Here is a 20687-nt window from a genome sequence, read left to right on the forward strand (position 1 = left end):
TATACGTAGATGTTCCTATATTATTGAAATTGGTTTTATATTATGTTCCCCTATTTTTTTGTAAATGTACGTTCGCTGTAAATTTTCTAATTAATCCATTGCAACAAAATATTTAGATACTGCAAATCACATATGTATACACAGATTGTAATATTATACAAATGTCATCACTGACAACCGTATAAACTGTTACACATGTTTTAATCGATTAACACTCATAATAATTTATAAAATGACAATAAATATTGACATCAAACTAAAGCGAGCTAGTAAAATATATCATGAAGGGGTACGTCTTTTTGTGCAATTTTAATTAATAATATTACGGAACAAAATGTATCGAGGTTATATTTTAGGAGATAGTTGCTGGTTTTATACTTTTACAAACTAATTCGGATGTTAAACACGATGGAATATTTCTAAGTATGGAAGGATCAGTTAATTTGCAACTTAGCTCGAAGAATTTCGGCATTTTCGAAGCTTTTTATAATTCTGTAAAGGTTAGTTTCAATTCATGAATGTCTACAATAATTGCTATGAAATCAGTGTATATGAAGTGATTTCCTCGATTATATTATGGCACATTTTCAGCCAATACAGTTAGTTCAATATACTTTGGACGTCGCTCCAAGTGGTAAAATACCAAGTGGTAGAACAGAAATACCGTTCGAATTACCATTGAAACCTAGGGGCACTAAATCCTTATATGAAACATATCATGGAGTTTTCGTAAATATCCAGTATCTTATACGTTGTGAGATAAAAAGAAGTTTTTTAGCAAAAGACGTATGCAAATCGTTAGAGTTTATAGTAGAAGACAAAATACCGCCTAAGATACAAAAAGAATCAGTTAAACCAGTATGTTTTAAAATTATGCCAGAATCTCTACAAAATGCAAGAGACAGAACTAACGTACCAAGATTTTGTATTTCTGGGAAACTAGGTTCATTGTATTGTAAGATTTCTGAACCTTTAACAGGAGAAGTAAGTAGTACATTAGTATTGTATGTGATATACATTAGCATTTAGTGTACTAGTATGAAATAATATCTTTTAATGAAAGGTGGTAATCGAACACTGTGAGGCTGTGATAAAGTCAATTGAATTGCAATTGGTGAGAGTTGAGACATGTGGCTGTGCAGAGGGTTATTCTAGAGATGGTAAGATTGTTGCAAAGATTTTAAAGGTGATAAGAAGATGGTAGCACTTTCATCATCATCATCTTATAATATTACATTTATTTCAGCTACAGAAATACAAAACATACAAATTGGAGAAGGAAATGTTTGCACAAATTTACCTATACCGATATATATGATATTCCCCAGGTTATTTACATGTCCTACATTGAGTACGAGTAATTTTAAAGTTGGTAAGATCATTCTAAAAAATTTTATTTCAAAAAATTTGATATGATTTCCAGTGATGAAATGAATTGCATTATATCTCCTTACAGAATTCGAAGTGAATTTAATCGTAATATTTGAAGATGATTACTTGGTCACAGAAAACTTTCCAATAATATTATCAAGGTATTAAATTTTGTACAGAAGTATAGAATTTTATATAAATTATGTGTATATTATTTACAAATTGTATATATATATATATATAGCTTATAATAAATTTTATTGTTTTATGTTAAATTTCATTGAAAAAATATAGAAAACAATTTTTCCCTTAATACATGTATTAAGGAAGAGACAACTCAGTTTAATAAAAAGTTCTTTTTACTCTAGTCCAACTTTTTGCACAAATAATTTATAATATTTCTCCACTTGCTTGTTGTGGGTCAATCCAACTGAAGCTAGTAGCACCACGTAACCAAGAACAAATGTTAATAATTTGTGTTGTTTAAACCATGATAGCAATCCTTTGTTTTCAGTACATCTAAAATATTGTCCATTTTCGTTTTGTTTGCATTATTAATTCATATTTGTGTAATATATTAATGTATTCAACAAGAAAATGTATAAAAATAACAAAATATTGCAATTACCGTACTCCTTGAACTTGCTGGCTGTAAATAAGGAGATACCGAACCCTTACTAATTCACTATTTGTTACCAAATAATATTTATTTGGTACTCTTCCACCTACAGAATCTGCAACCATACTCCTGGCATTATCCTCTATAAAATTATTACATACAAAATAGTAAATGATATTTCATCTCAGCTATGTAAAAAAATCATTTAAAACCAATACTTTAGGTAAATTGAGGAATGAATGTATACACTTACCTGAATCTCCAGTCTTTATATCTCCGTGATTAATAAGTTCACATAAAGCTATACAGCTCATTTCACTTCCTAGCACACTACCTCCCCATCCATAGCCAACAGGACTATATGGTAAACTTACACCTAATTCGCTTGAAAGATATATTCCTTTACCAAATAGTGATTTCTAAAGAAATTTATTATAATAATTTATCTTATTAAAGTGTATGTTAAAAAATTCTGTTTCTCCAGAACATTTTACCTTACACATATTCTGTTGTAGACCGTAGTGTATTATGGAATGAAAGTTCTCTAAACGACTACCATGATAAGCATAAAATGTTGTATGATCTTGAGCAATTGTTTTCCATCTGTCCTCTGAAGTAGATTGTTTTGTACTTGCAACTTGGAATATTAAATTTGGTGTAGCTACTGACATTTCTGAAGGTACTTTTCTCAATACTGTGTCATACTACATTATAAAAATTTTTTCAAATTTTCACATGGTTTAATTAATCATACAAATGTAGATTAGAATTGAAATCAAAGTTTAATATTGATGCTATTAGATTGTGGATGTTTACATATTTATGAAAAATTTAGATGTGTAAAATAATGCAGAATAGCAAAGTAGATGAAACATTAAAAGTATACATACAAGAAACAATGAATTTACATAAACATCCATGCTTCTATAATGAAACTTACACATTCTTTTTTGATACTTTTTATGTAAGGATCTCTCAGACGCACTAAAACCCAATGTAACAAGTCTATAACTGTTCCATATTTATTGTAGACATCTGGCTCTGATAATACCTTAAATATTACAGCCAATGGAGGGATTACTTCTATAGCCTTTCTCTACAATTAAAATTTAGCCTTTAATGTAAAAATAATGAAAACAATCAGACTTAAGTTTGAAAATATTCTACCAAAGCTTCAATGTCCTTGCATTCATTTTTTATGTACATTGGTGGGAAAGGTTTTAAACAGGTATCATAACGATATGTGTTACAAGCTGCTACAAATAAGGACCATTTTAGATCAGCAGCTCTTAGATCTTTCTCCAGAATATGCTTTAGGCATTGAACCTTTTTCTCAACATCTTCGGGGCTTGTGGAATCTAAACGAGCCATGTATAGCATATCTATATCCGATTCTTTGGAAATTCTATAATCCAATGAATTTTCATTATTTTCTTTCTCCTTTTCTTTGTCATTCTGATCACTTTGTTTCTTGCTTGCACCATCCATCATTGGTGAATCAAATCTATATTATTATACATATACATTATTATACATTATATGAACCCAAAAGCATTAACAATGATGATTAAATTAGTCAATATATTATATATATATTTTTAATTTTTATTTAATCTCGATTGGAGAACTACCTACTCCATGTTAAATTAACTTGATTGTCTTGTATTGTAATTATGTTTCTGATGATCTTTGTTTCAACTACTAAAATATTTGCCGGATTTGGATAGAAATTTTGAAAGTAACATCGTATTTGCGTAAAATATCAAAATGTATGAAATTATAGTTAAATTATTGTAACATTACTCAGAAAATGTTGGTATACATTTACAAAAAACATTATAACTTAAATTTAATGTTAAACGTGCAATAACAATACTATTGGCGTAAAAAAACAAGTTTATTTTGTACTTATGAAATTATATATTTCATGTATACATTGAAAGAAGTATGTTTCTAATTTATTCTACTGTTTATTAATCACTTAGTAATTTGCCACTGTTACGTAAAAATAGAAAAAATGGCCAACAAAAAATACGAAAACGTATATGTACAAAAAGAATTTATAAAGTAACGAATTAAAAAAGAGTTCGCTATCATTCGTGTATTACAAACGATACATCCACGTAACTTTCTCCGATATAATGTGATTCTTAATCAGTGATACAACATTGAGGAAACGAAATGCAAAATAATGTATTTGACCAAGAAAATTTTCAGTTGAGTAGGAATATTTATGTCCTAGCAGTTGCCTAATGTTTATGCTCTTTTATTCAAAATTATTCAAAATTCGTATACACGTAGCTTCTCCACGAATAATTAAAAGTAGCAATAATAACTTGCAATTAATAACAAAATTTCGTTTCAACATTAATTACACAAATTACGCAAAACTTTTGGAAAAATAGGTAACTATCAGAGGATCATAAAGGTTAACAGTATTTTAATATGCATTTTCGAAATGGTTTCTTCAATCTATGGTTAAGTTAGTATATTATTTCGTCGCGAAATTCAATATTTTTATAATCATGTTTCATTTTAATGTCTACAAAAAAAAAATAACGATTAAACCTCGAAATTTTTACTTATATAACAGGGCTAAGTTATATTTAAGGTGTATTACATTCTTTCAGCGGCATGTAACGTACTTACTGTCCACGACGTGCATCATCAAAATGAAAATTTGTACAGTGATTATGAATGAAAAGGTAATTAATTATGAAAAGGAATCAGGGATTAATCTTGCGTTACAACGAATTTGTTATTGAAATTGTGACCATTATCCTGAAGTTTCATGGTTCCCACCACGGATTACATCTGTTTTTTTTGCGTTCGTTTGTTACGTCGATGTTTCTCTCTTTTGCATTACTAAATATATCCTGATATAACGAAACGCATTCTATTTGCTAAGTGATACGATAAATAAATGTAACAAAATCAAAGGTATACTTAATAATATTAAACTAAGTATAACAATAATAATACTTTTATATGTTACAGATGTTATATTATTATGTTATTATGTTATAAATTATAGATGCACACATATATTTTGAATCGTGTATTATCATAATACGCGATAATACGATAATACAAATTTATGTTCGAATAAATTTTATTTACATTGTATTTGTAGCTCATCGAAACACCTATTGAAACGATTCAACAAAAATATTTATATATATTGCCTGTTACATTGTTAATACATTATTAGATGTCCAATGTTACAATTCTATAAATCTTCTGACGATTTTTGTGTTCTACAGGCAAAGAAAACAGCGATGCGTAATTCTGATTGACGATGGTGCAGAATGTGTAATGCGCAATCTCCATGTGAACGCGTCGCATAGGGAAATCGGATGATGCGATTGGCAGCCGTGCAGCTCAATGTCATGCTTCAAGGTAAACTATCGATGACGTCAGTGTACGTCACTTAACAAGTGGGAGTGGATGGATAGATGTCGGCAGCCGTGCTGGCTCTCGCGAATAATCGCAGACGAAATTCGCAACGGACGATACCGCGTCGTCGCGATAATGTCGCGTACCTCTTAGCGATGTAGTGCTCGCGGCGGGGAAAACAAGCGGAGAAAAAAAGAAACGGAGGAAAAAGGAAGCAGACGAAGCAAAAGCGACATCGCCACACGTGTTTCCGCGGTAAATGGAAAAACACCGAAATCGGTCTGCGCATGCCCGGCCACCGATGACGTCACGAAAATTGTGCTTTTGATCAAACTCGCTCTCTCGCCGTTCCTTTTTTTTTTACCGTGGACGTAATAATGTGGAAAGTGAAATAACTGCACGGAAAAGCTCTGTAGGAGCCGCGGACTAGCCGGTGAAAATCGTAAGTAAATCATACTCCCCTGTTTTTTATCGTCACAGAAGTCATTCGTTGACTTACAGTCTGTTAACATGGCCTTCACACACACGCCATCCGTGCCGCGTACGTGAACGGGCACACTACGTACGCGTATGTGCACACACGTACGCATACACACATACGCGTAGGAAGCGTTCACGATTTTCAGGGAAAAAAAGCTCGTTTCTGTAGTCCATGTCTTAATGTCGGCTGTTTCGAAGCACCCACGATACAATTTGCGAGTTATATGCGATCGAATGAATTCGACGGATCAAGAGTTTTTTTCATTACGCGGTATATTGATCTTCCCCCGAAGGCACAATTGAAAATGACAGGTCCTATTTTCATTCGGATATAATTCTCTGTCAGATTGTTTTCACCGTTTCGAATACAATGTCGAATATCATTCTCGAAGCAATCGTGTAATTGTTTTCCGTTAAGTTTTCTTTCGTCTGTCACAAACAATGATCTCCAGAAGGTTGTCCCATGTCCGTGTCTCTTAAAACAACAATTTTGAGAAAGAATGTTTCCTTGTTTTTTTTATGTAGTAATAATGGCTATTCGAGGTATTTTTAATTTCACGTTGGAATGTTTAATAAGTTCTTTTTTTTTGTATTCGTGAATACTATGAGAAAGTATTTTTTGTTGATCAATAAATGCTATTTTTAATAAATCCATTAACATAACATTTACATATATTACATTACCATAATTGTATTTTAATGTACCATAGATATATTCTGCTAATAGAATTGTTTAATACTTATTAGAACTCTAACAAATGAATAAGTAAGGGTTTGTGAATTTAATTGAATTTATGGATAAATGTTAAAAAGTATTGACACTTTGATGAAAGAATTAGATACTTTCATTGATCTTTGTGCAAATTAAAATGATATAGTGTTTCATCCTTATAGTTTACATAACATAGTTCAAACATTATGATTGTTTTTATGTTTATGCAGTGGATGCTATTAACGTAAGGAGTTTGTATTCCTCATTGGCGTGTCTTGTGTTACAAACTTTTTTTTTGTGTAAATAGATTAACATTATGAAGTTCTGTTTGTATGTCAATTTTTTACATTATATTCTAAAATACTGGAATCTTGCTTTTACCAAGTAGCAGTTTCAAGAAATTTATACATGCATCTAAATATATGTACCAATTTTTATGAATCGATGTCGGTCACATAATAATGATTTTTTAAGCAATATTTTGACAATATTTTTAACGTTAAGATAGTTTAGTAGTTTTTATGAGTGAGAATAAAAGGTAATTTTATAATGAATGCACTTAAAATGATCTTTATTCGTTAAAACTATGTGGTATATAATAAGATGTGTGTGAAAATTATTAAGGAAGAATATTTTGAGTAATTTATTTCTTTGATCCAAAATGTGAATATTCTTGTTTTTTTTTTATATTTTCATTGGAAATTTTGTAAATAACTGCGAGATGCTGCCACCTGTAGACACAGATCTCAGTTGCATCTAGCTGCATCGGTAAAACAGAAGTCGGCATTTTTCATGCCAATATTTTTGTATCAATTTTTAATTAACAAACATGAGAGGAGAGAGACCGATAAACAAAGTATATATTTCAACTTGCATAATTAACAAACAGTTATCTTCTCTAGTATTTTTTGAGTCAAGAATTGTATCATTTACTCATCTTATAATTACGAAGATATTGCGTTCGATGCTTTTAAAAATTTTTCGCGTTGTTTATAGTGAAATTTGTTTCATATGTCTTTCTAAATACTCAAGAGGAAGAGAGATTCAGAGAATATCCCGCTTAAGATATTAAAAAAGAACGATCCGAATTAAATCGTCAGATGAAGGTGTCGAATCTACAAAACTAGAAAAGTTGTAACCTCGAGCTTGATCGATTAGTGACCGATAGAAGTTCGGTTATTCGTTGAATCCTGTTTGAACGCAGTTTTCTCGAACCGGTCAAAGAAACGAGATACAGTGACGATACTGTGCGAAGTGGGAAGGCGGTCTTTCACGCGGCGAAAGGAAGTAACATGGGAATCAATCCGTTAGTCCGTTACGCGCATTTTGGCGCTGTATCAGATCAAGACTTATCGTAGAATCTCGCGGAACTTGAACCTGCGTAATAATGCGCGACTTGTTCGCCACAAAGAATTACACGACCTCGTGGTACAAAGAGTGTTACAATATATGGGCTCTCGAGCCTATGCAAATCGTTGAAACGCGTATAATCAAATCGTTGACTCTTTTCATTATTTTCGAAATTTACCTGGATAGAGCCGTGTCTTAACTTTTGAAATTCGAAGTACGTTCAATTACCCGAATTACATAAAACATCTGTTCGATTTTACGAATGTCTTTCACCTTTCGCCCTCCAATAATTTAGTCACACCTTTCTCGTTGCACCCAAAAAAGCCCGAAGTTCATAAAAATTCCACGAAGAAATTGTGCACGTCGGGCTCGACATCGATCCCACCCACTCGCTGGAGAGAAAGAACAGTTTCATCGATAACCTTCCCGAGAACAACCCCAACCACTGACGTCATTCATTTTCGAAACATTATGCAAGCTGCGAGAACTGCATACTATCTTTCCAAAACGCGTGCAACGCGTTCTTTTTTAATTGTTTAAAGGGTATTAGTTTTCGCTAAAGCATTATTAATAATATTTCTTGCCCATTTGTACCACTTTCCTCTGTTTTTATTGATCCTTGTTGCGGTTAAACATATTCGATATTTAGGGCACAAGGTATTACTAAATAAGTTCCATTAGTTCGAATACATTTTTTCAATTTCATAAAAATAGTTTCCATCTCACCTTTTATTATATTTAATATCTCTCCAGAAGGACTCTCAACCTTCGCATAAATATTACATCACCATTACCGTTCCAAGTAGATCAGTCAAACGCGAAATCTTCGCTAATTAAATCAGACGTTCAATAGGGATACTAATGCTCCTCGCATCTTTCTATTTCATTTCTAAAAATTGCGTCTACGAGAAGTTATCAAGTGTCTCAAATAAACGGTAAAAAAAATAACGAGCGACTGTAATCAAATTTTCCGTATCAACGTCAACTGCGTCTTCATAAATTTTAGCAAGTCCCGGTGATGTTGGCACAGTTTGGGGGTTCACGCGGTCCCAAATAAGCGGGAGGAACCGAATAAACCGACCGCGGATCGACCAGGACCAGCGTTCTGCCGCGCGATCGATGGTGAATTTAGAAATAACATTTAAAGCGATTTGCCGGGATCTTTTAATGGGACCGGGCGCCGACTAATTTGATTCGGCCACTCTGCAATTCTGACGCGCGCCTTAATAATTCACCGGGCCTACGTGTATTCTTGGAACCGGGATAGATGGGTTATCCGTGATAAAATATCATTCGACGTAGTATGTGTGTCGCATCCTATCGACGAATTGTATTTTTCGTATTTTGCTTGGTCGTTCCACTGAGCGAAAATTCGAGCCTCAGCTGGGAACGAGCTGTGGCGTTCGATTGCTCTATGTCGGGATTTGAAACGAGACGCACAAGTGTCATAGTGGTCTGGCAATGAAAAATTGACTTTTTTTTTATTATCAATGAGTCATGTTTTAAATTATATCTTGGTCAAAAGATGACAATTCACCTAAATTCATGAACAGTTTTGCATAAATGATATATTAGTAGAAGTTTAACTCGTTATTTTACCAGTATAAGTATCTACATTTATTTGTCGAAATTTTTTACTTTCAAATTCCTCAGCTGTCTACTGTCCAACTTCCACATATTCAAAAATTGCTTTCCAGAGATTAAGTTATGTACATACGTAATAGCATTGGCTAAATACTCGCAGAATATTTCTGTTTCGAGACTAAACTTGGAAAGTATCGATAGGAAATTTAGTCTGCGGATAGGCTAATAATATATCAAAAATTGTATAAATCTAATTTCTAAATTATATCATTCCTAAATCAGACCATTCCTTTTTAGCCGTAGAAAAAGTGCCAGTCTCGAAAAGGTTGAAAGTTGATACATTAGAAAAAAAGAGGGAAGAGTGGAACATTAAAAGATTGCATCTACGTGGAATTTTCATCTCGTTAATATTTCCATTCTAGCGGAACGTGGCAAAGAGATTTGCAGAGATACTCTTTCTGTCAGGAATAAGGAAGAACTCTCCCTTCCTACTTCGATGCTTATTTCAAACGAATTATATTTTAATAAAATAAGAACCTCGATGGAATTAAAAAAAATGTCCAATCTACAATTTTCCTGGTCTTCTAATATTCATTTAAACTTTAAAGGGGAGAAGCAGAACTTCTCCTTCCTCATTCCACCCCCGGTCTTCCGCTTCCCATGGTGGCCATGTTCCCGCGCGTTACGTCCGTCGAAGAACCGGATGTCGGTTCGCTAGAAACCACTCCTCGTCCTCTCTCTTTCTCTCTGTAGTATCGGAAAAAACGCGTCCAGGCTCGTCTTCCTTTTAACCGTCATTTCCCCGCCACCCCCCCCATCCTTCCATTACCTCCTGGTTAAAGCGAGGGCCGTCTTTGAGGCTCGCATTCTCGCATCGGGTCACGATTGACGTAAATCTGAACGCAACTCCGATGATTTCTTCCGCCTACTCTCATGTGCGTTACGGACGTGTCATTGTAGTCAAAAGTCTGCCGTTTTACAGTCGCGTAAGTACACGCACCTGAGGGTCAAGTAGCTGGACGAACGAGAAGTTCGTCGACAATCGACCACGGTTGACGCAGGCTCCTTGTTGTTATCATTGTTGCTCTCTGTGCAAAAAATACGGAGAACCTTCTGTCCGTCTCGTTTTATTTTACGTCACTTCCCTGTCCTCCCCTTTATTCGGGGCTCGTGGCGCCCTATTACCACGTGTTAATACACGTGCGCAAGGGTGCCCGTTTTTCGAGCACAATTACACGCGCATTATAGCATTCTGATTATGTCTGTTCACCGTGTGGTATTGGATATTGTACGCAGGCTTTCAGATGGGTTACGTTTAGAAATTTCGTGGAATTCGTATACATGCCTTTATCGTTATATTAGTTATATTACGTGTCTACGTATTGTCACTGTTTGAGCTTCAGTTTCAGCGTTCATATTAGCGGATTAGCTGATGCTATATATAGCTCTACATCTCGCGTTTGCCATTGTTATAATCATGTAATTATCATTAGTACAGGGAACGGAAGTTGATCTCTTATATATTTTAAATTGAAACGTCAGGATAAATTCCTGGTAGCTTTAAAATTTAACGTAACACTCGCGTTACTTATTCTAGTTACTTCGATTAATTAGGACAGTATGTTTTATCGAGAACCTACCTCGTCCCGTTCCCATTTTAACGATATCCCGTCAGTTTTCTATCAAATTATTGTCTTTCATTATATCGGCAGATTATAGTTTGCGTCCCTAACAAGGTGTTGAATAATCCTACGGTATAGCATTGTATCCTCATTGATGACTGTATGTACTGTGACAAAAAGTAAGTATTCGCGCGGGAATTGGTCCGTCTCACCCCACCTCTCGTCGCCCCACCCCTCGTGCACCATCCGTCCCCCCACCCTTAGCCACGATCCTCCTCCCACCCCTGTCCATGGACCCGTTCACCACGTGTTGGCAGCACGTGCTGCTGGGTTCACCTTCCGCGATTTAACGTGCACGAATCCGGTCGATTTTGTTATTATTCTCCGTCGATAAATAAAAGAGGCTTTGTCGTGGACACGGCCATCGTCGAAGCGCCGTCGCGGTGATGAAATTTCTGCAATTGACCTGCTGTCTTTGACGGTGCGTACAATGCAAGTCTCCAGGACGATCCTCCGAAGAAGGATCGGTCCATGAGACAGATTCACGAGGGTCTAATGCATTCAATAGGAGGATTAATTATATCTCTCGAAAAATATTGAATAAGTACCGTGTCTTACTATCTCTCACAATCGAATACCGACTACCAGCCTTCACCCTTCTGCCTTCCTTAAACAAGTCTTCAACACCGATCCGATAAACATTTATATTATGTTCCCTCCCTGTAACAGAAAAGTCCAGCCCGAGTCAACGTTTGAATGACAGGCTACGCCAGACCCGCCGATATCCCTACCACCTTCCTTCGTTCGGATCAGGAATCAGTCTTACTCCCAGAGTACGAATCCCATGAAAATGATCGTACAATATGGTATATAGAACGCATACGGTATCGCAACCCTAAGCGAGTACAAAACACGATGCATAACAACCGCAAGGTGCCCCACAAAACGAATCCACTGTAATCGTGCACACCGTACCGCATCCGATCCACGGTGCCGGAGGGGGTGTGCCGCCTCGAGGGGGTGGTGAGCGGGTCGAGGGTACATACGCGTCACGGCACGGTATCGAGGGGTCGATTATAAATTTTGCACGCGTGGTACGGCAACGTGCACGCTTCAGAGATTTCTATCGAGGATCCGATCCGATTCACTCGATACACCGTGCAGATAGGACAGCTTGATAGGGTTCGAAAAGAAGGATGACGGAGGGTGGAGCACAGGGGGTTTTACCCGTACGTGTGTACGTGGAGTTCGCTAGTAGATACGGCGGTGGAGGGTGAGAAAAGCGGGCTACGATCCTCGCGCAGGTACCACGCGCACCTACGTACACCTACGTTCCCCTAAGGTTGCTACCTACGTACCAGTTAGATAGGTAGCTCTCTACCTTTCTGTATACACGCGCGGAAAGGTGTACCGCGTGTATGTACAACGGGACGGGCGTGTGTCGGTCGGCAGGTAAAAGAAACGTCGTCATGGAAACGACCATGGCCACTCTCAATCAATACGCGATGGGATGTCGGTTCGGCCGGTGACGTAGGCTGAAAGCCCACGTGGTCCTATCGGCCACGTGCGACGCCTCCGACTTTCTTCCTTTTCTCCTCTGATCGCACCTTTTACTCGTGTTTCCTTTTTTCTATTTGCTCCGTTGTCCCCCTCGACTGATGGATCGGTAGGTGTGTTATTGAAAAAGATAGCTCGGGAGGATAGCTTGTTGCTTAATCTTGGGGAAGATTTGGGACCGAGCTATTTCTGGAGAGCCCCTTTGTCTTGGATTGAATGTTGGTTTCATGTTGGTTCTTGGATTTCTTGGTACCAGGAATACAATTTTCACGGATGAGAGAGGGATGCTGGAGACGATCGACTGTTTCAGGGGTTGGTCAGTGTCGTTGCTTGGGTTGAGGGTTTGGTGGACATTTGAAGGGATGAATGAAACGGTTGCTTCATTGATTTTGGGGCTTATTCTGTCTCCCTAGTTTCTATCATTGTCATCAATCTGTCGGTAACAATATCGCCAATCTATTTTCACCTTTGCCAGTCTTGTTGCGATTATGGAATCTACATTCTGTTCTATTCCATGCGTTTCAATTCTAATACATTCATTCGTGTCACCATTCAATTCTCATCCCTTCTCCGCAGATCAAACGGTCTCAAACTACTGAACCACCCAATCCTCGAAATCAAAGTCGAAAGAGAGACGAAAAAGGAAAAGGTAGAAGACTCGTAGCGAATAACGAGTCGAAAGCTTACGTCGCTGAGGCGCGGAGGAGCCACGCGACGGAAGGAGCGTGTTGTGTAGCGTCGGGTAAGGCAAGTAGAAGAGGTAGATGAGGTTTCGTGGAGGCTGGTAGCGCGCGCGGTTCGACTTCTCAAGGTGCTCCCCGAGGTGGAGCAAGAAAAGAGAGAGAAAGAGGAGGAGAAAGAGCAAGGAGAGTCGAGCCGACGGTGGGGGTAAGAGCGTCGCGGGGAGGGCCGTTGCGACGCCGGGCGTCCAGTGATCGCGCCTTAAAAGGTTCGACGCCGCACGCGCCCAACATCTGCCAGCTCGTTTCTCCTCTCTTCTCTTCCTCTGCTAACCGTACAACGCACACTCGTTTATACACTGCTCCTCTCTGTCTGTTTCTCTTACTCCGCGTGTTTGTGTGGGCTCCTGTGCGACGCGTTAGACGCGTGCACGCGAGAGTACCGTAGGTGGTGGGGTGGGAAACGGAGAGAGTTATGGCAAGTTCGAGGAAAGAGCTAAGGGGAGACTTCCACGGGGACATTTTGCTCGGGGAGTATCCTCCGGCTGGGAGGACGCGGGTAGATCATTGGCTAGTATGGTAATGCGCGTAATTGGAGACACCAGAATGAGAACCAGCTAGAGATTTTGCATAGTGCAGGTTTTATGGGGGAAACGGAGAACTGAGAGACCGGGGAGTGTACCAAATTGTGAGCTTGATTGAGAATGACTAGATAAGATAATATTTCTTTTTAACTGCATATCTTATATGCATTGTACTTGGGTACGTACATTGTACGCATATTATACATTACTTTCAATTACATGTCGACAGGAAATACTATTCTTGTACGTAAGTTGAAATAAAAAACAAACCGAGGATGATCTAATCCTCTCTGCTTCTGAAAGCTAGATGTAATATTCTGTGCTATTAGCTACTTATACTGTTTGGCAATTTTTCTTTTAATATTCTGCTGTTTTATTATTTTTTTTTTTTTAATTTTTTTTATTAAATCCTATATTTTTTACTGAATTGGTATTGGCACAGTGGTTATGACATATGGTACGAGAGATAGTTTACAGAAAAATCGTATATCATAGTATATGTCATACGTGTATCCGTAGGCAAGCTGTGATGTATTATTCGAGAGATTGTTCTGGGAAACGAAAATCACCTGAGTGTGGGTGGAAATAATTTAAAAAAAAAAGATAGCTTTTAATTGGATTTTTCTAAACCCGGGGAAAGGTCAACATGAAATTACGTAAAAAATCCACTCTTTCAGTAAAGCATAAATAAATGAAAATATTATATTTTTCCTTGAAAGTAATCATACATGATCATTAAAGTAAAATGTAAATTTTTTACGTACCAAGATCATCAAACTCAAACACGCTTAAACGAACACCATAAAAAGCTTCGTTCCTCTATCCACCATTTTTAAAAACCTTTTCAATTCAAACTACCTATTATATGTATTACAAGCTAATCACCCAATCTTCATAATGTGTACCATCACAGGGCATTATGCGCAACAAAGTTCCCATAATTGTCTCTTCTCGGAATAAGCCCGCTGCTAAATTCCTCCTCATTCCTCGCAAATTAATTAGTTCTCACCTGGCCAGGTAAAGGGAAGCCCATGCTGAATTCGAATAGAATAAGAGAGTAAGAAAAGAGAAAAGCGGAGGGTGAATTTTTTTTTTTTTTCGTTCCGAACGATTTCGTTAGACGGTGCCTGGAAAAGAAGAAGGGAAAGAGGAAACAGAAGAAGACTCGTAGAGAGTCTACGTTTGGAATAAACGTGGTTTCACGGTTCGCGGCGAGATCTCTCCCCCTCCCCTCTCCCCTCTCCCTTTTCACATGTGCCTGTACACGTACAGGAAAGTGTACGTGTACGTGTTCGCGCGCGAGTTGCTTTTCCACTCCCTCCCGTGTACACGCGGCTCGAGTGTGCGTTCACTCAACTCACGAGCCTCCCTCTTCTTGTTTTCCTCTTTTCCCGACCCTCTTCCTTCGTGCCACCTCGTTTTCCCTCTCTTCCCGCCCGGCGAGCCGCGCCGCGCCGCGCGCGCGTTCATTCTGCTTCGCTTCGAGTAGAATCGGCCGCGTATCTCGCGTCGAGTATCGCGTTTCAAGCTCCAGTTTGCTTGCGCGCGCCCGAAAGAGGGACACTCAGGGAGCAACAGAGGAATCCCTGCGGATAGCTCGTTTTTTAACCTTATCGCTCCCTTGATTGCACTTGGAGAATTTTTTAGCTGGTATTTAGTAGTAACTTCGGTAGACTATCCTCCGTATCTTCTCTTTTTGTAATGTTACTTTTTATCTGCTTGTTTTCTGTTCTTTTTTTTCATAAATGCCATGTTTCTGTCTGCTTGATTTTACGTTCATCTTTGTATCCGAGGATTTATCGAGTCGAAATCCTTATCAGCAAATTATCAGAAGAATTATTATGATCAATGCATAGAATCCAATCCGGTTCACAAAATTCCTGACAATACATTTTCATGGAAACAGGCTTTGCAATAATTCGCAGATGAAATAAAATGTTTCCACGATAAGAACTGAGGAGATTAAAAAAAAAAAACAATATATCGGTTCATATTTCCTCTGATATTCTACTGTTTACTCGTGCCAGCTTCGCGTAGTACTTGTTAGCAATCGTTGTATCAATTATTAGACGTACCTCGTTAGATGGATGTGACCTTGCCACTCGGCTTCGTTAAACAGCAGTCGCGGTATCTGGCGAAGAAAGTGCGAAAGACGTGGAAACTCGCGCGACGAAAGCCTGGGGAAAATAAACTGCTCGAAGGATGAGGAGGAGTAAAGCATGACCGCCAAGGAGTTCATCCCTTTTCTTTATTCCGCGCACGTGTGAACGTTTTGCTTTCGGTTCCATGCGGCCGCGAGGGAACGTCGCGGGATCGCACTGATACGCGTCTGGGGCCGCGTCGCGTTGGCCCTGGCGAACCGTGGGGTCCCGTAACCGACGACGTGGGGCCCTTCGATCCCTTGCATTGCCCTCCCACCATGCTCTTCGTATCCATTCGCATTAATTCCAACTCTTTCCACTTTTACCTTCTAATGGTATTGATTGGTTTAATCATTTGGATATCGATTTTCTGCGAAAAGAAATTTGCATTTAATTATGATATATTTAACGTGAGAGAACGAAAGTATTTCCTTAAAAACAGGCTAGGTAAGGCTAGGTAACGACGGAGTATCATCTGCTACGCGTGTAAATTGATTTCCAGTCAAGCTCGAAGCCGGTGATGGAGAGGAGGACCTCGAACCGCATCGTATCAGATTTCTATTAGGATGTCGCTCGTGGGTTATCGAAGGGCTGATTCTATGGAGAAATGTCGCTGTAGGAGAGAGGCACACGTGTCCTACAGTCGGCTGAGGCCACGTGTGAGGTGCAGGATGTTTGTACCAACTCCCGCAACTGTTCGGTTCACTTACAGCTGGGAAATTGATTGATCGTAACGCTAATTACGCGCGCCTCGGCTGACGAATAAGTAAATCGCGCCAAGACGCAGTTGCCACGCGCGTTCCTAGTCTTTCTCGATCTGTCCAAATGTGAATTTTAATATTAACCACTGTATCGATTTTAGTACTGGTCTTTATTTCAATATTAATCTCAGTGTCGAAGGGTTAATTTAGGCATCAGTTATCGTATCTATGGAATTATCGAATTTACTATCGATTTTGATATAAATTTAAGTATTGGTTCCGTTATTAATGCCCACTTCAATATTCCACTGTTCTCTATTTCAGGCTAATACCAGTTCAAATGCATAATCCGTTCACTATCGATTCTGGCATCAAAGCCGTTGTCAATTTTCATACTAATCGCATCGAGGACATTAATCTCAGGATTCTCAGACTCCCCCAACGCAACGGCAACTCCAAAACGCCCAACAGATTAAGCCCCAACATCTCGAAACTCCTCGACTTCCACCAAAACCTCTCCCCGGAACATTCGACCGAATCACGGGGCTCACTAACACACTCCACCAAAAATTCCTCTACACGATGTCTGCCATACCAAACATGATGCCAACAATTTCCTCTTTCGTTCGTATCAACTCTGCACTTCAGAACTAGAGCTAAATACCGATGTCACGTGTAAAAAGCGGCCAAAATGAATAACTACGCGCGTAATCGTTATCTACAGTCACGCAGAGGTGTCAGAGGTCTATCTTATAAATTGTTTCAATCAACAGAAACAACCGAAACAGGTAGAATAGCTTTTATTATGGAATAAGACGTTCCTACGGTAGGTCTCCAATTTATCGACAGAGTAATTCCATATCGCCACTTTCTCCATTACGCGTTTCAAGCTTTTAGCTGAATCCCAAATCGATCCTTTTCATTTAACCACAAATATCAATGTTCATAATGTATCATCTTTAAAAAATGGAGCCTGAGTAGCTGCGTTTTTCGCATCGATTGGTTCTCACCTCCAGGTCTGCTGGATTCCACCTGGCCGTCGGTGCCGTTTATCCACGCGAATCTTCGTGCGTAGAACACACGAAGAAACCGTTACAACCGGTCGGACAGACAGAGAGAAAGGTTGGAGGGGGCGGAGGGAGGAGTAAAGGGGTAAAAGGGTGAGGGAGGGTGCCAGGGGGAGGAAGGCACACGTCACTTAGTTGAAGCACGTGCTCTGGTTTCTGGCGGCTGCTCCTGCTCAGCCTCGGTCTTAGACTCAGCCCTGGCGGCTGCGTTTAAATTTAGCCACGGAGCTTTAACATCGTCGTGTCATAGGACAAAGAATATGGCGCGTTGCACTCGCGCCAACATCTCCTCGCTCGTGCCTCGTTCTAGCCACGAACAAACGACTCCAGACAATCGTCGATTCCCCACCGGTTTATCGGTGTTACTCCTTTCTCCCCTATTTTTTCTCTTTTTTTTTTTTCTTGGTACACTTCAGTCGGAACTTGGTCTTGCAAGTTTAATATGTTCTTATTAATTCGTTCTAACCGTAAATGATCCATCCATGTTAGTCCATAATGGTCTTGTTTCTCCACTGCGAGCTCTTTCTTTGATCCTTCGTTATTATTACTACCACTTATTATTATTATTACTACGATTTGCTCGCGAGTCGCACAAGATTAAATTAAAACGGACCTCTCTTTTCTCTTTGTCTCCTTTTACGAGCACTTGTTTTGTTTAATCCTCCCTGGGCTTCTTATTAGACTCGCGATGGATCGAAGGGAAGAAAGAAATTGCGTCGAGCACAGGGAGTACGCGAGCTCGCAATGACGCAAGTAACTCGCTGATCGATGAAGCGTGTACCGTGTGTACGCGTATAACTGGCCGTTTTATGGGCCGATACGTAATACGCGGCACGCGGCCCTCCATCTGTTGCTAACCCGCGCGCACAGCCGCGGACCCGCTCGCGGGGATGATTCTCGAACGCGAGCGTTTTCTTTTCTCCTACGAAGTGTTCAACCTAACTTAACCCAATTTAACTTAATCAGTTCGTGCGCCATATCTATGCGCATAGTAAACGTTCCGATAGTTAAGTAAAACGACTTGATTTCCATAATATGTAAAGCGAGAGATATGACTTTCTAACTTGGTCTGAAATGGAAAACGAGCCGAACGAAGAGGAAGATCACCGAAATAGAGCGATCGAAGGGAGGAAGCGTTGATAGGAGCGGATCGTGTAGTACACGGGTGTAGCAAGCACGGGTGCCCTTGCCTTAAAGCACGCTCGTTCGTGTTAAGCTGCAACATGGATTACACACGTGTGCGCACGTCCTCTGGGGGGATGCAGGCCCTCCTGGATCGTTTAGAACGTGAGCCTAGACGGATAGATCCGCCGTAGAATGGGAGGCTCGTCACGGTTTAGTTGGAAAATTCACTTCCTGTTTTTCTCGGGAATCTTCTCTTACGTAATCCTGAAACGTATCGTGAAATTTGATATATTCGTCTCGTATGCGCAGATGAAGTTTACGTAGAAGAAACCCGAGATTTCCCCTTATTAATGCTCGGGTCTAAAATATGGAAAATTATTTTAATCGCCCGGCCCTACGGACATTATAATCTGCATTTCCGATATTTTGTATATTTTCGCACATTGTGTACGTTTCGTGGCTTCCTGCATACCTCGGTTCCCCATAGGCGCGTAAACATCCGCAGCCTGTTGGTCACGACTGAACGAAAATCCAATGCACGCGAACGAGACGAGCCTTTCGAAAATACAACGATCAAAAATTGACGAAAGAAAAAGAAGTTACCAAGTCCGTCGGGTTATTATTTGGAGTTTCGTGTGAAGGTACTGCGTGCCCTCGCGAGCAAGGGTCGCGAGGAGTTCACGTAAGAGCCACGGGAGCGTAAGGAGGACGGCGGCGGAGGCGGAGGAGCAACGTTAAGACACAGGAGAGAAAGAAGGGAGAAAGCGCAAGTGCAGGCGGGAGGCTGCAGCCGGCTGTACCCGTCAGCTGCCGACAGATTTATCGAGTGGCACGTGCCGATCCGGGGCAATGTCGTTTTATGCCTTCCTCTTTCCCAGCCGCCGCTTCGCCGAAGGCAAAAATTATTGTCGCCTCCGTTTCACCCTCGAATCTCCGTCTCTCCCCTATTTTCTCAACTATTAACTTGATCCGACCGAGCCCAAGCTGAAGTTCCAAGTAGGCAGAAATAATAATTGTTCGAATAACTGCATTTTCTTCCTCTGATATTCGAGATACACGAAGCTTTTGAATCATTCCGAGAAAACGGGCAATTATCGTGGTTACGGCTTTTGCTGTGGAAAGTGCGGTCTTGTAGCGATCGAACACCTTGTATCGATCGATTCGTAGGATCTTATCGGCTCGCGGAGCTTCCGCGGTGACTGTAGCGATGTATTTTCGATAAAAGAATTTTTCTAAGAGGAATAGAGGAGCGCGCCGAGTAAGTTGTCAGGATCGTGCTGCTTTTAGACGTATGATCTCATCAGTGAATCAGTCGATCTACGAGATTTGGCTCGCTTTTTGAGCCTGACACCTTCTGACGCGTGTCTACCGCTGTAATAGCAATGATGGATGCGGAGACGGAAGCAGAGGAGGATTTTAAAAGGTATCGGTTTCATTGGTTGCAAAGAGGTCCGGCAATTTGTTACATAAGTTTCCGGATCGGTTAATTCTGTTTTCGAACAATGTAGGAAAAAGTGTTTTTTTTCAAGTGGAATTGGAACGGTTTCAAGTTTCACCGTTGGACATCACTAAGTATGCGGCAATTTCTATTTAAAAAAATTGCAAGCAAATATTTTCGTTCACTTGTTAAATCAACAGTGTAGAAAATTGTTGAATCTAGTATATCCTGTATCCTTCGCAGTGTCATTCGTAGAATGC

The 20687-nt window shown here is 39.4% G+C and overlaps 3 protein-coding genes and 1 long non-coding RNA gene across 12 annotated transcripts in view; 2 read left to right on the top strand and 2 right to left on the bottom strand.

Moving 5' to 3' along the window:
* The first annotated feature begins 51 nt into the window (after positions 1 to 51).
* LOC143429684 (vacuolar protein sorting-associated protein 26C) lies at positions 52 to 1646 on the top strand. Its single transcript, XM_076905388.1, has 6 exons — positions 52 to 289; positions 357 to 500; positions 592 to 984; positions 1064 to 1160; positions 1247 to 1372; positions 1457 to 1646. Exons 1-6 carry the CDS (start codon positions 233 to 235, stop codon positions 1537 to 1539), a joined length of 900 nt encoding a protein of 299 aa, XP_076761503.1. The 5' UTR covers positions 52 to 232; the 3' UTR covers positions 1540 to 1646.
* Positions 1366 to 5895, bottom strand: LOC143429678 (protein mono-ADP-ribosyltransferase PARP16-like). 7 transcript variants are annotated; one of them, XM_076905378.1, is made up of 7 exons: positions 5886 to 5895; positions 3158 to 3494; positions 2931 to 3086; positions 2485 to 2694; positions 2244 to 2409; positions 2000 to 2132; positions 1366 to 1890 (listed from the first exon to the last, which is right to left on the bottom strand). In XM_076905378.1, exons 2-7 carry the CDS (start codon positions 3479 to 3481, stop codon positions 1731 to 1733), a joined length of 1149 nt encoding a protein of 382 aa, XP_076761493.1. In that variant the 5' UTR covers positions 3482 to 3494; positions 5886 to 5895; the 3' UTR covers positions 1366 to 1730. The 7 variants fall into 7 exon arrangements, with proteins under 7 accessions (XP_076761493.1, XP_076761490.1, XP_076761492.1 ...); XM_076905375.1 differs by lacking the exon at positions 5886 to 5895 and adding an exon at positions 4636 to 4857; XM_076905377.1 differs by lacking the exon at positions 5886 to 5895 and adding an exon at positions 4640 to 4856.
* The window catches only part of Mef2 (myocyte enhancer factor 2), a 42577-nt gene continuing 27577 nt past the window's right edge, over positions 5688 to 20687 (top strand). For all 3 annotated transcript variants that reach the window (XM_076905367.1, XM_076905373.1, XM_076905372.1), the window contains exon 1: positions 5688 to 5828. The gene's annotated coding sequence lies outside the window, so the exon portion shown is untranslated. The remainder of the gene's footprint in view (positions 5829 to 20687) is intronic.
* Positions 15222 to 16406, bottom strand: LOC143429888 (uncharacterized). Its single transcript, XR_013102580.1, has 2 exons — positions 16031 to 16406; positions 15222 to 15541 (listed from the first exon to the last, which is right to left on the bottom strand). It is a non-coding gene; the product is annotated as an uncharacterized LOC143429888 (long non-coding RNA).

Source organism: Xylocopa sonorina, chromosome 12 (assembly GCF_050948175.1).
Source record: "Xylocopa sonorina isolate GNS202 chromosome 12, iyXylSono1_principal, whole genome shotgun sequence".
NCBI lineage: Eukaryota > Metazoa > Arthropoda > Insecta > Hymenoptera > Apidae > Xylocopa > Xylocopa sonorina.

Coding starts and splice junctions, on each gene's coding strand:
- LOC143429684 (XM_076905388.1), top strand. CDS start 233: ATGACAATAAATATTGACATCAAACTAAAGCGAGCTAGTAAAATATAT. Junction 290..356: donor GTAAAATATATCATGAAGGG/GTACGTCTTTTT, acceptor GTTATATTTTAG/GAGATAGTTGCTGGTTTTAT. Junction 985..1,063: donor CTGAACCTTTAACAGGAGAA/GTAAGTAGTACA, acceptor TTTTAATGAAAG/GTGGTAATCGAACACTGTGA.
- LOC143429678 (XM_076905374.1), bottom strand. CDS start 4,087: ATGATAGCGAACTCTTTTTTAATTCGTTACTTTATAAATTCTTTTTGT. Junction 2,695..2,930: donor AAAGTATCAAAAAAGAATGT/GTAAGTTTCATT, acceptor TTTATAATGTAG/TATGACACAGTATTGAGAAA. Junction 1,891..1,999: donor CAGCAAGTTCAAGGAGTACG/GTAATTGCAATA, acceptor ACAATATTTTAG/ATGTACTGAAAACAAAGGAT.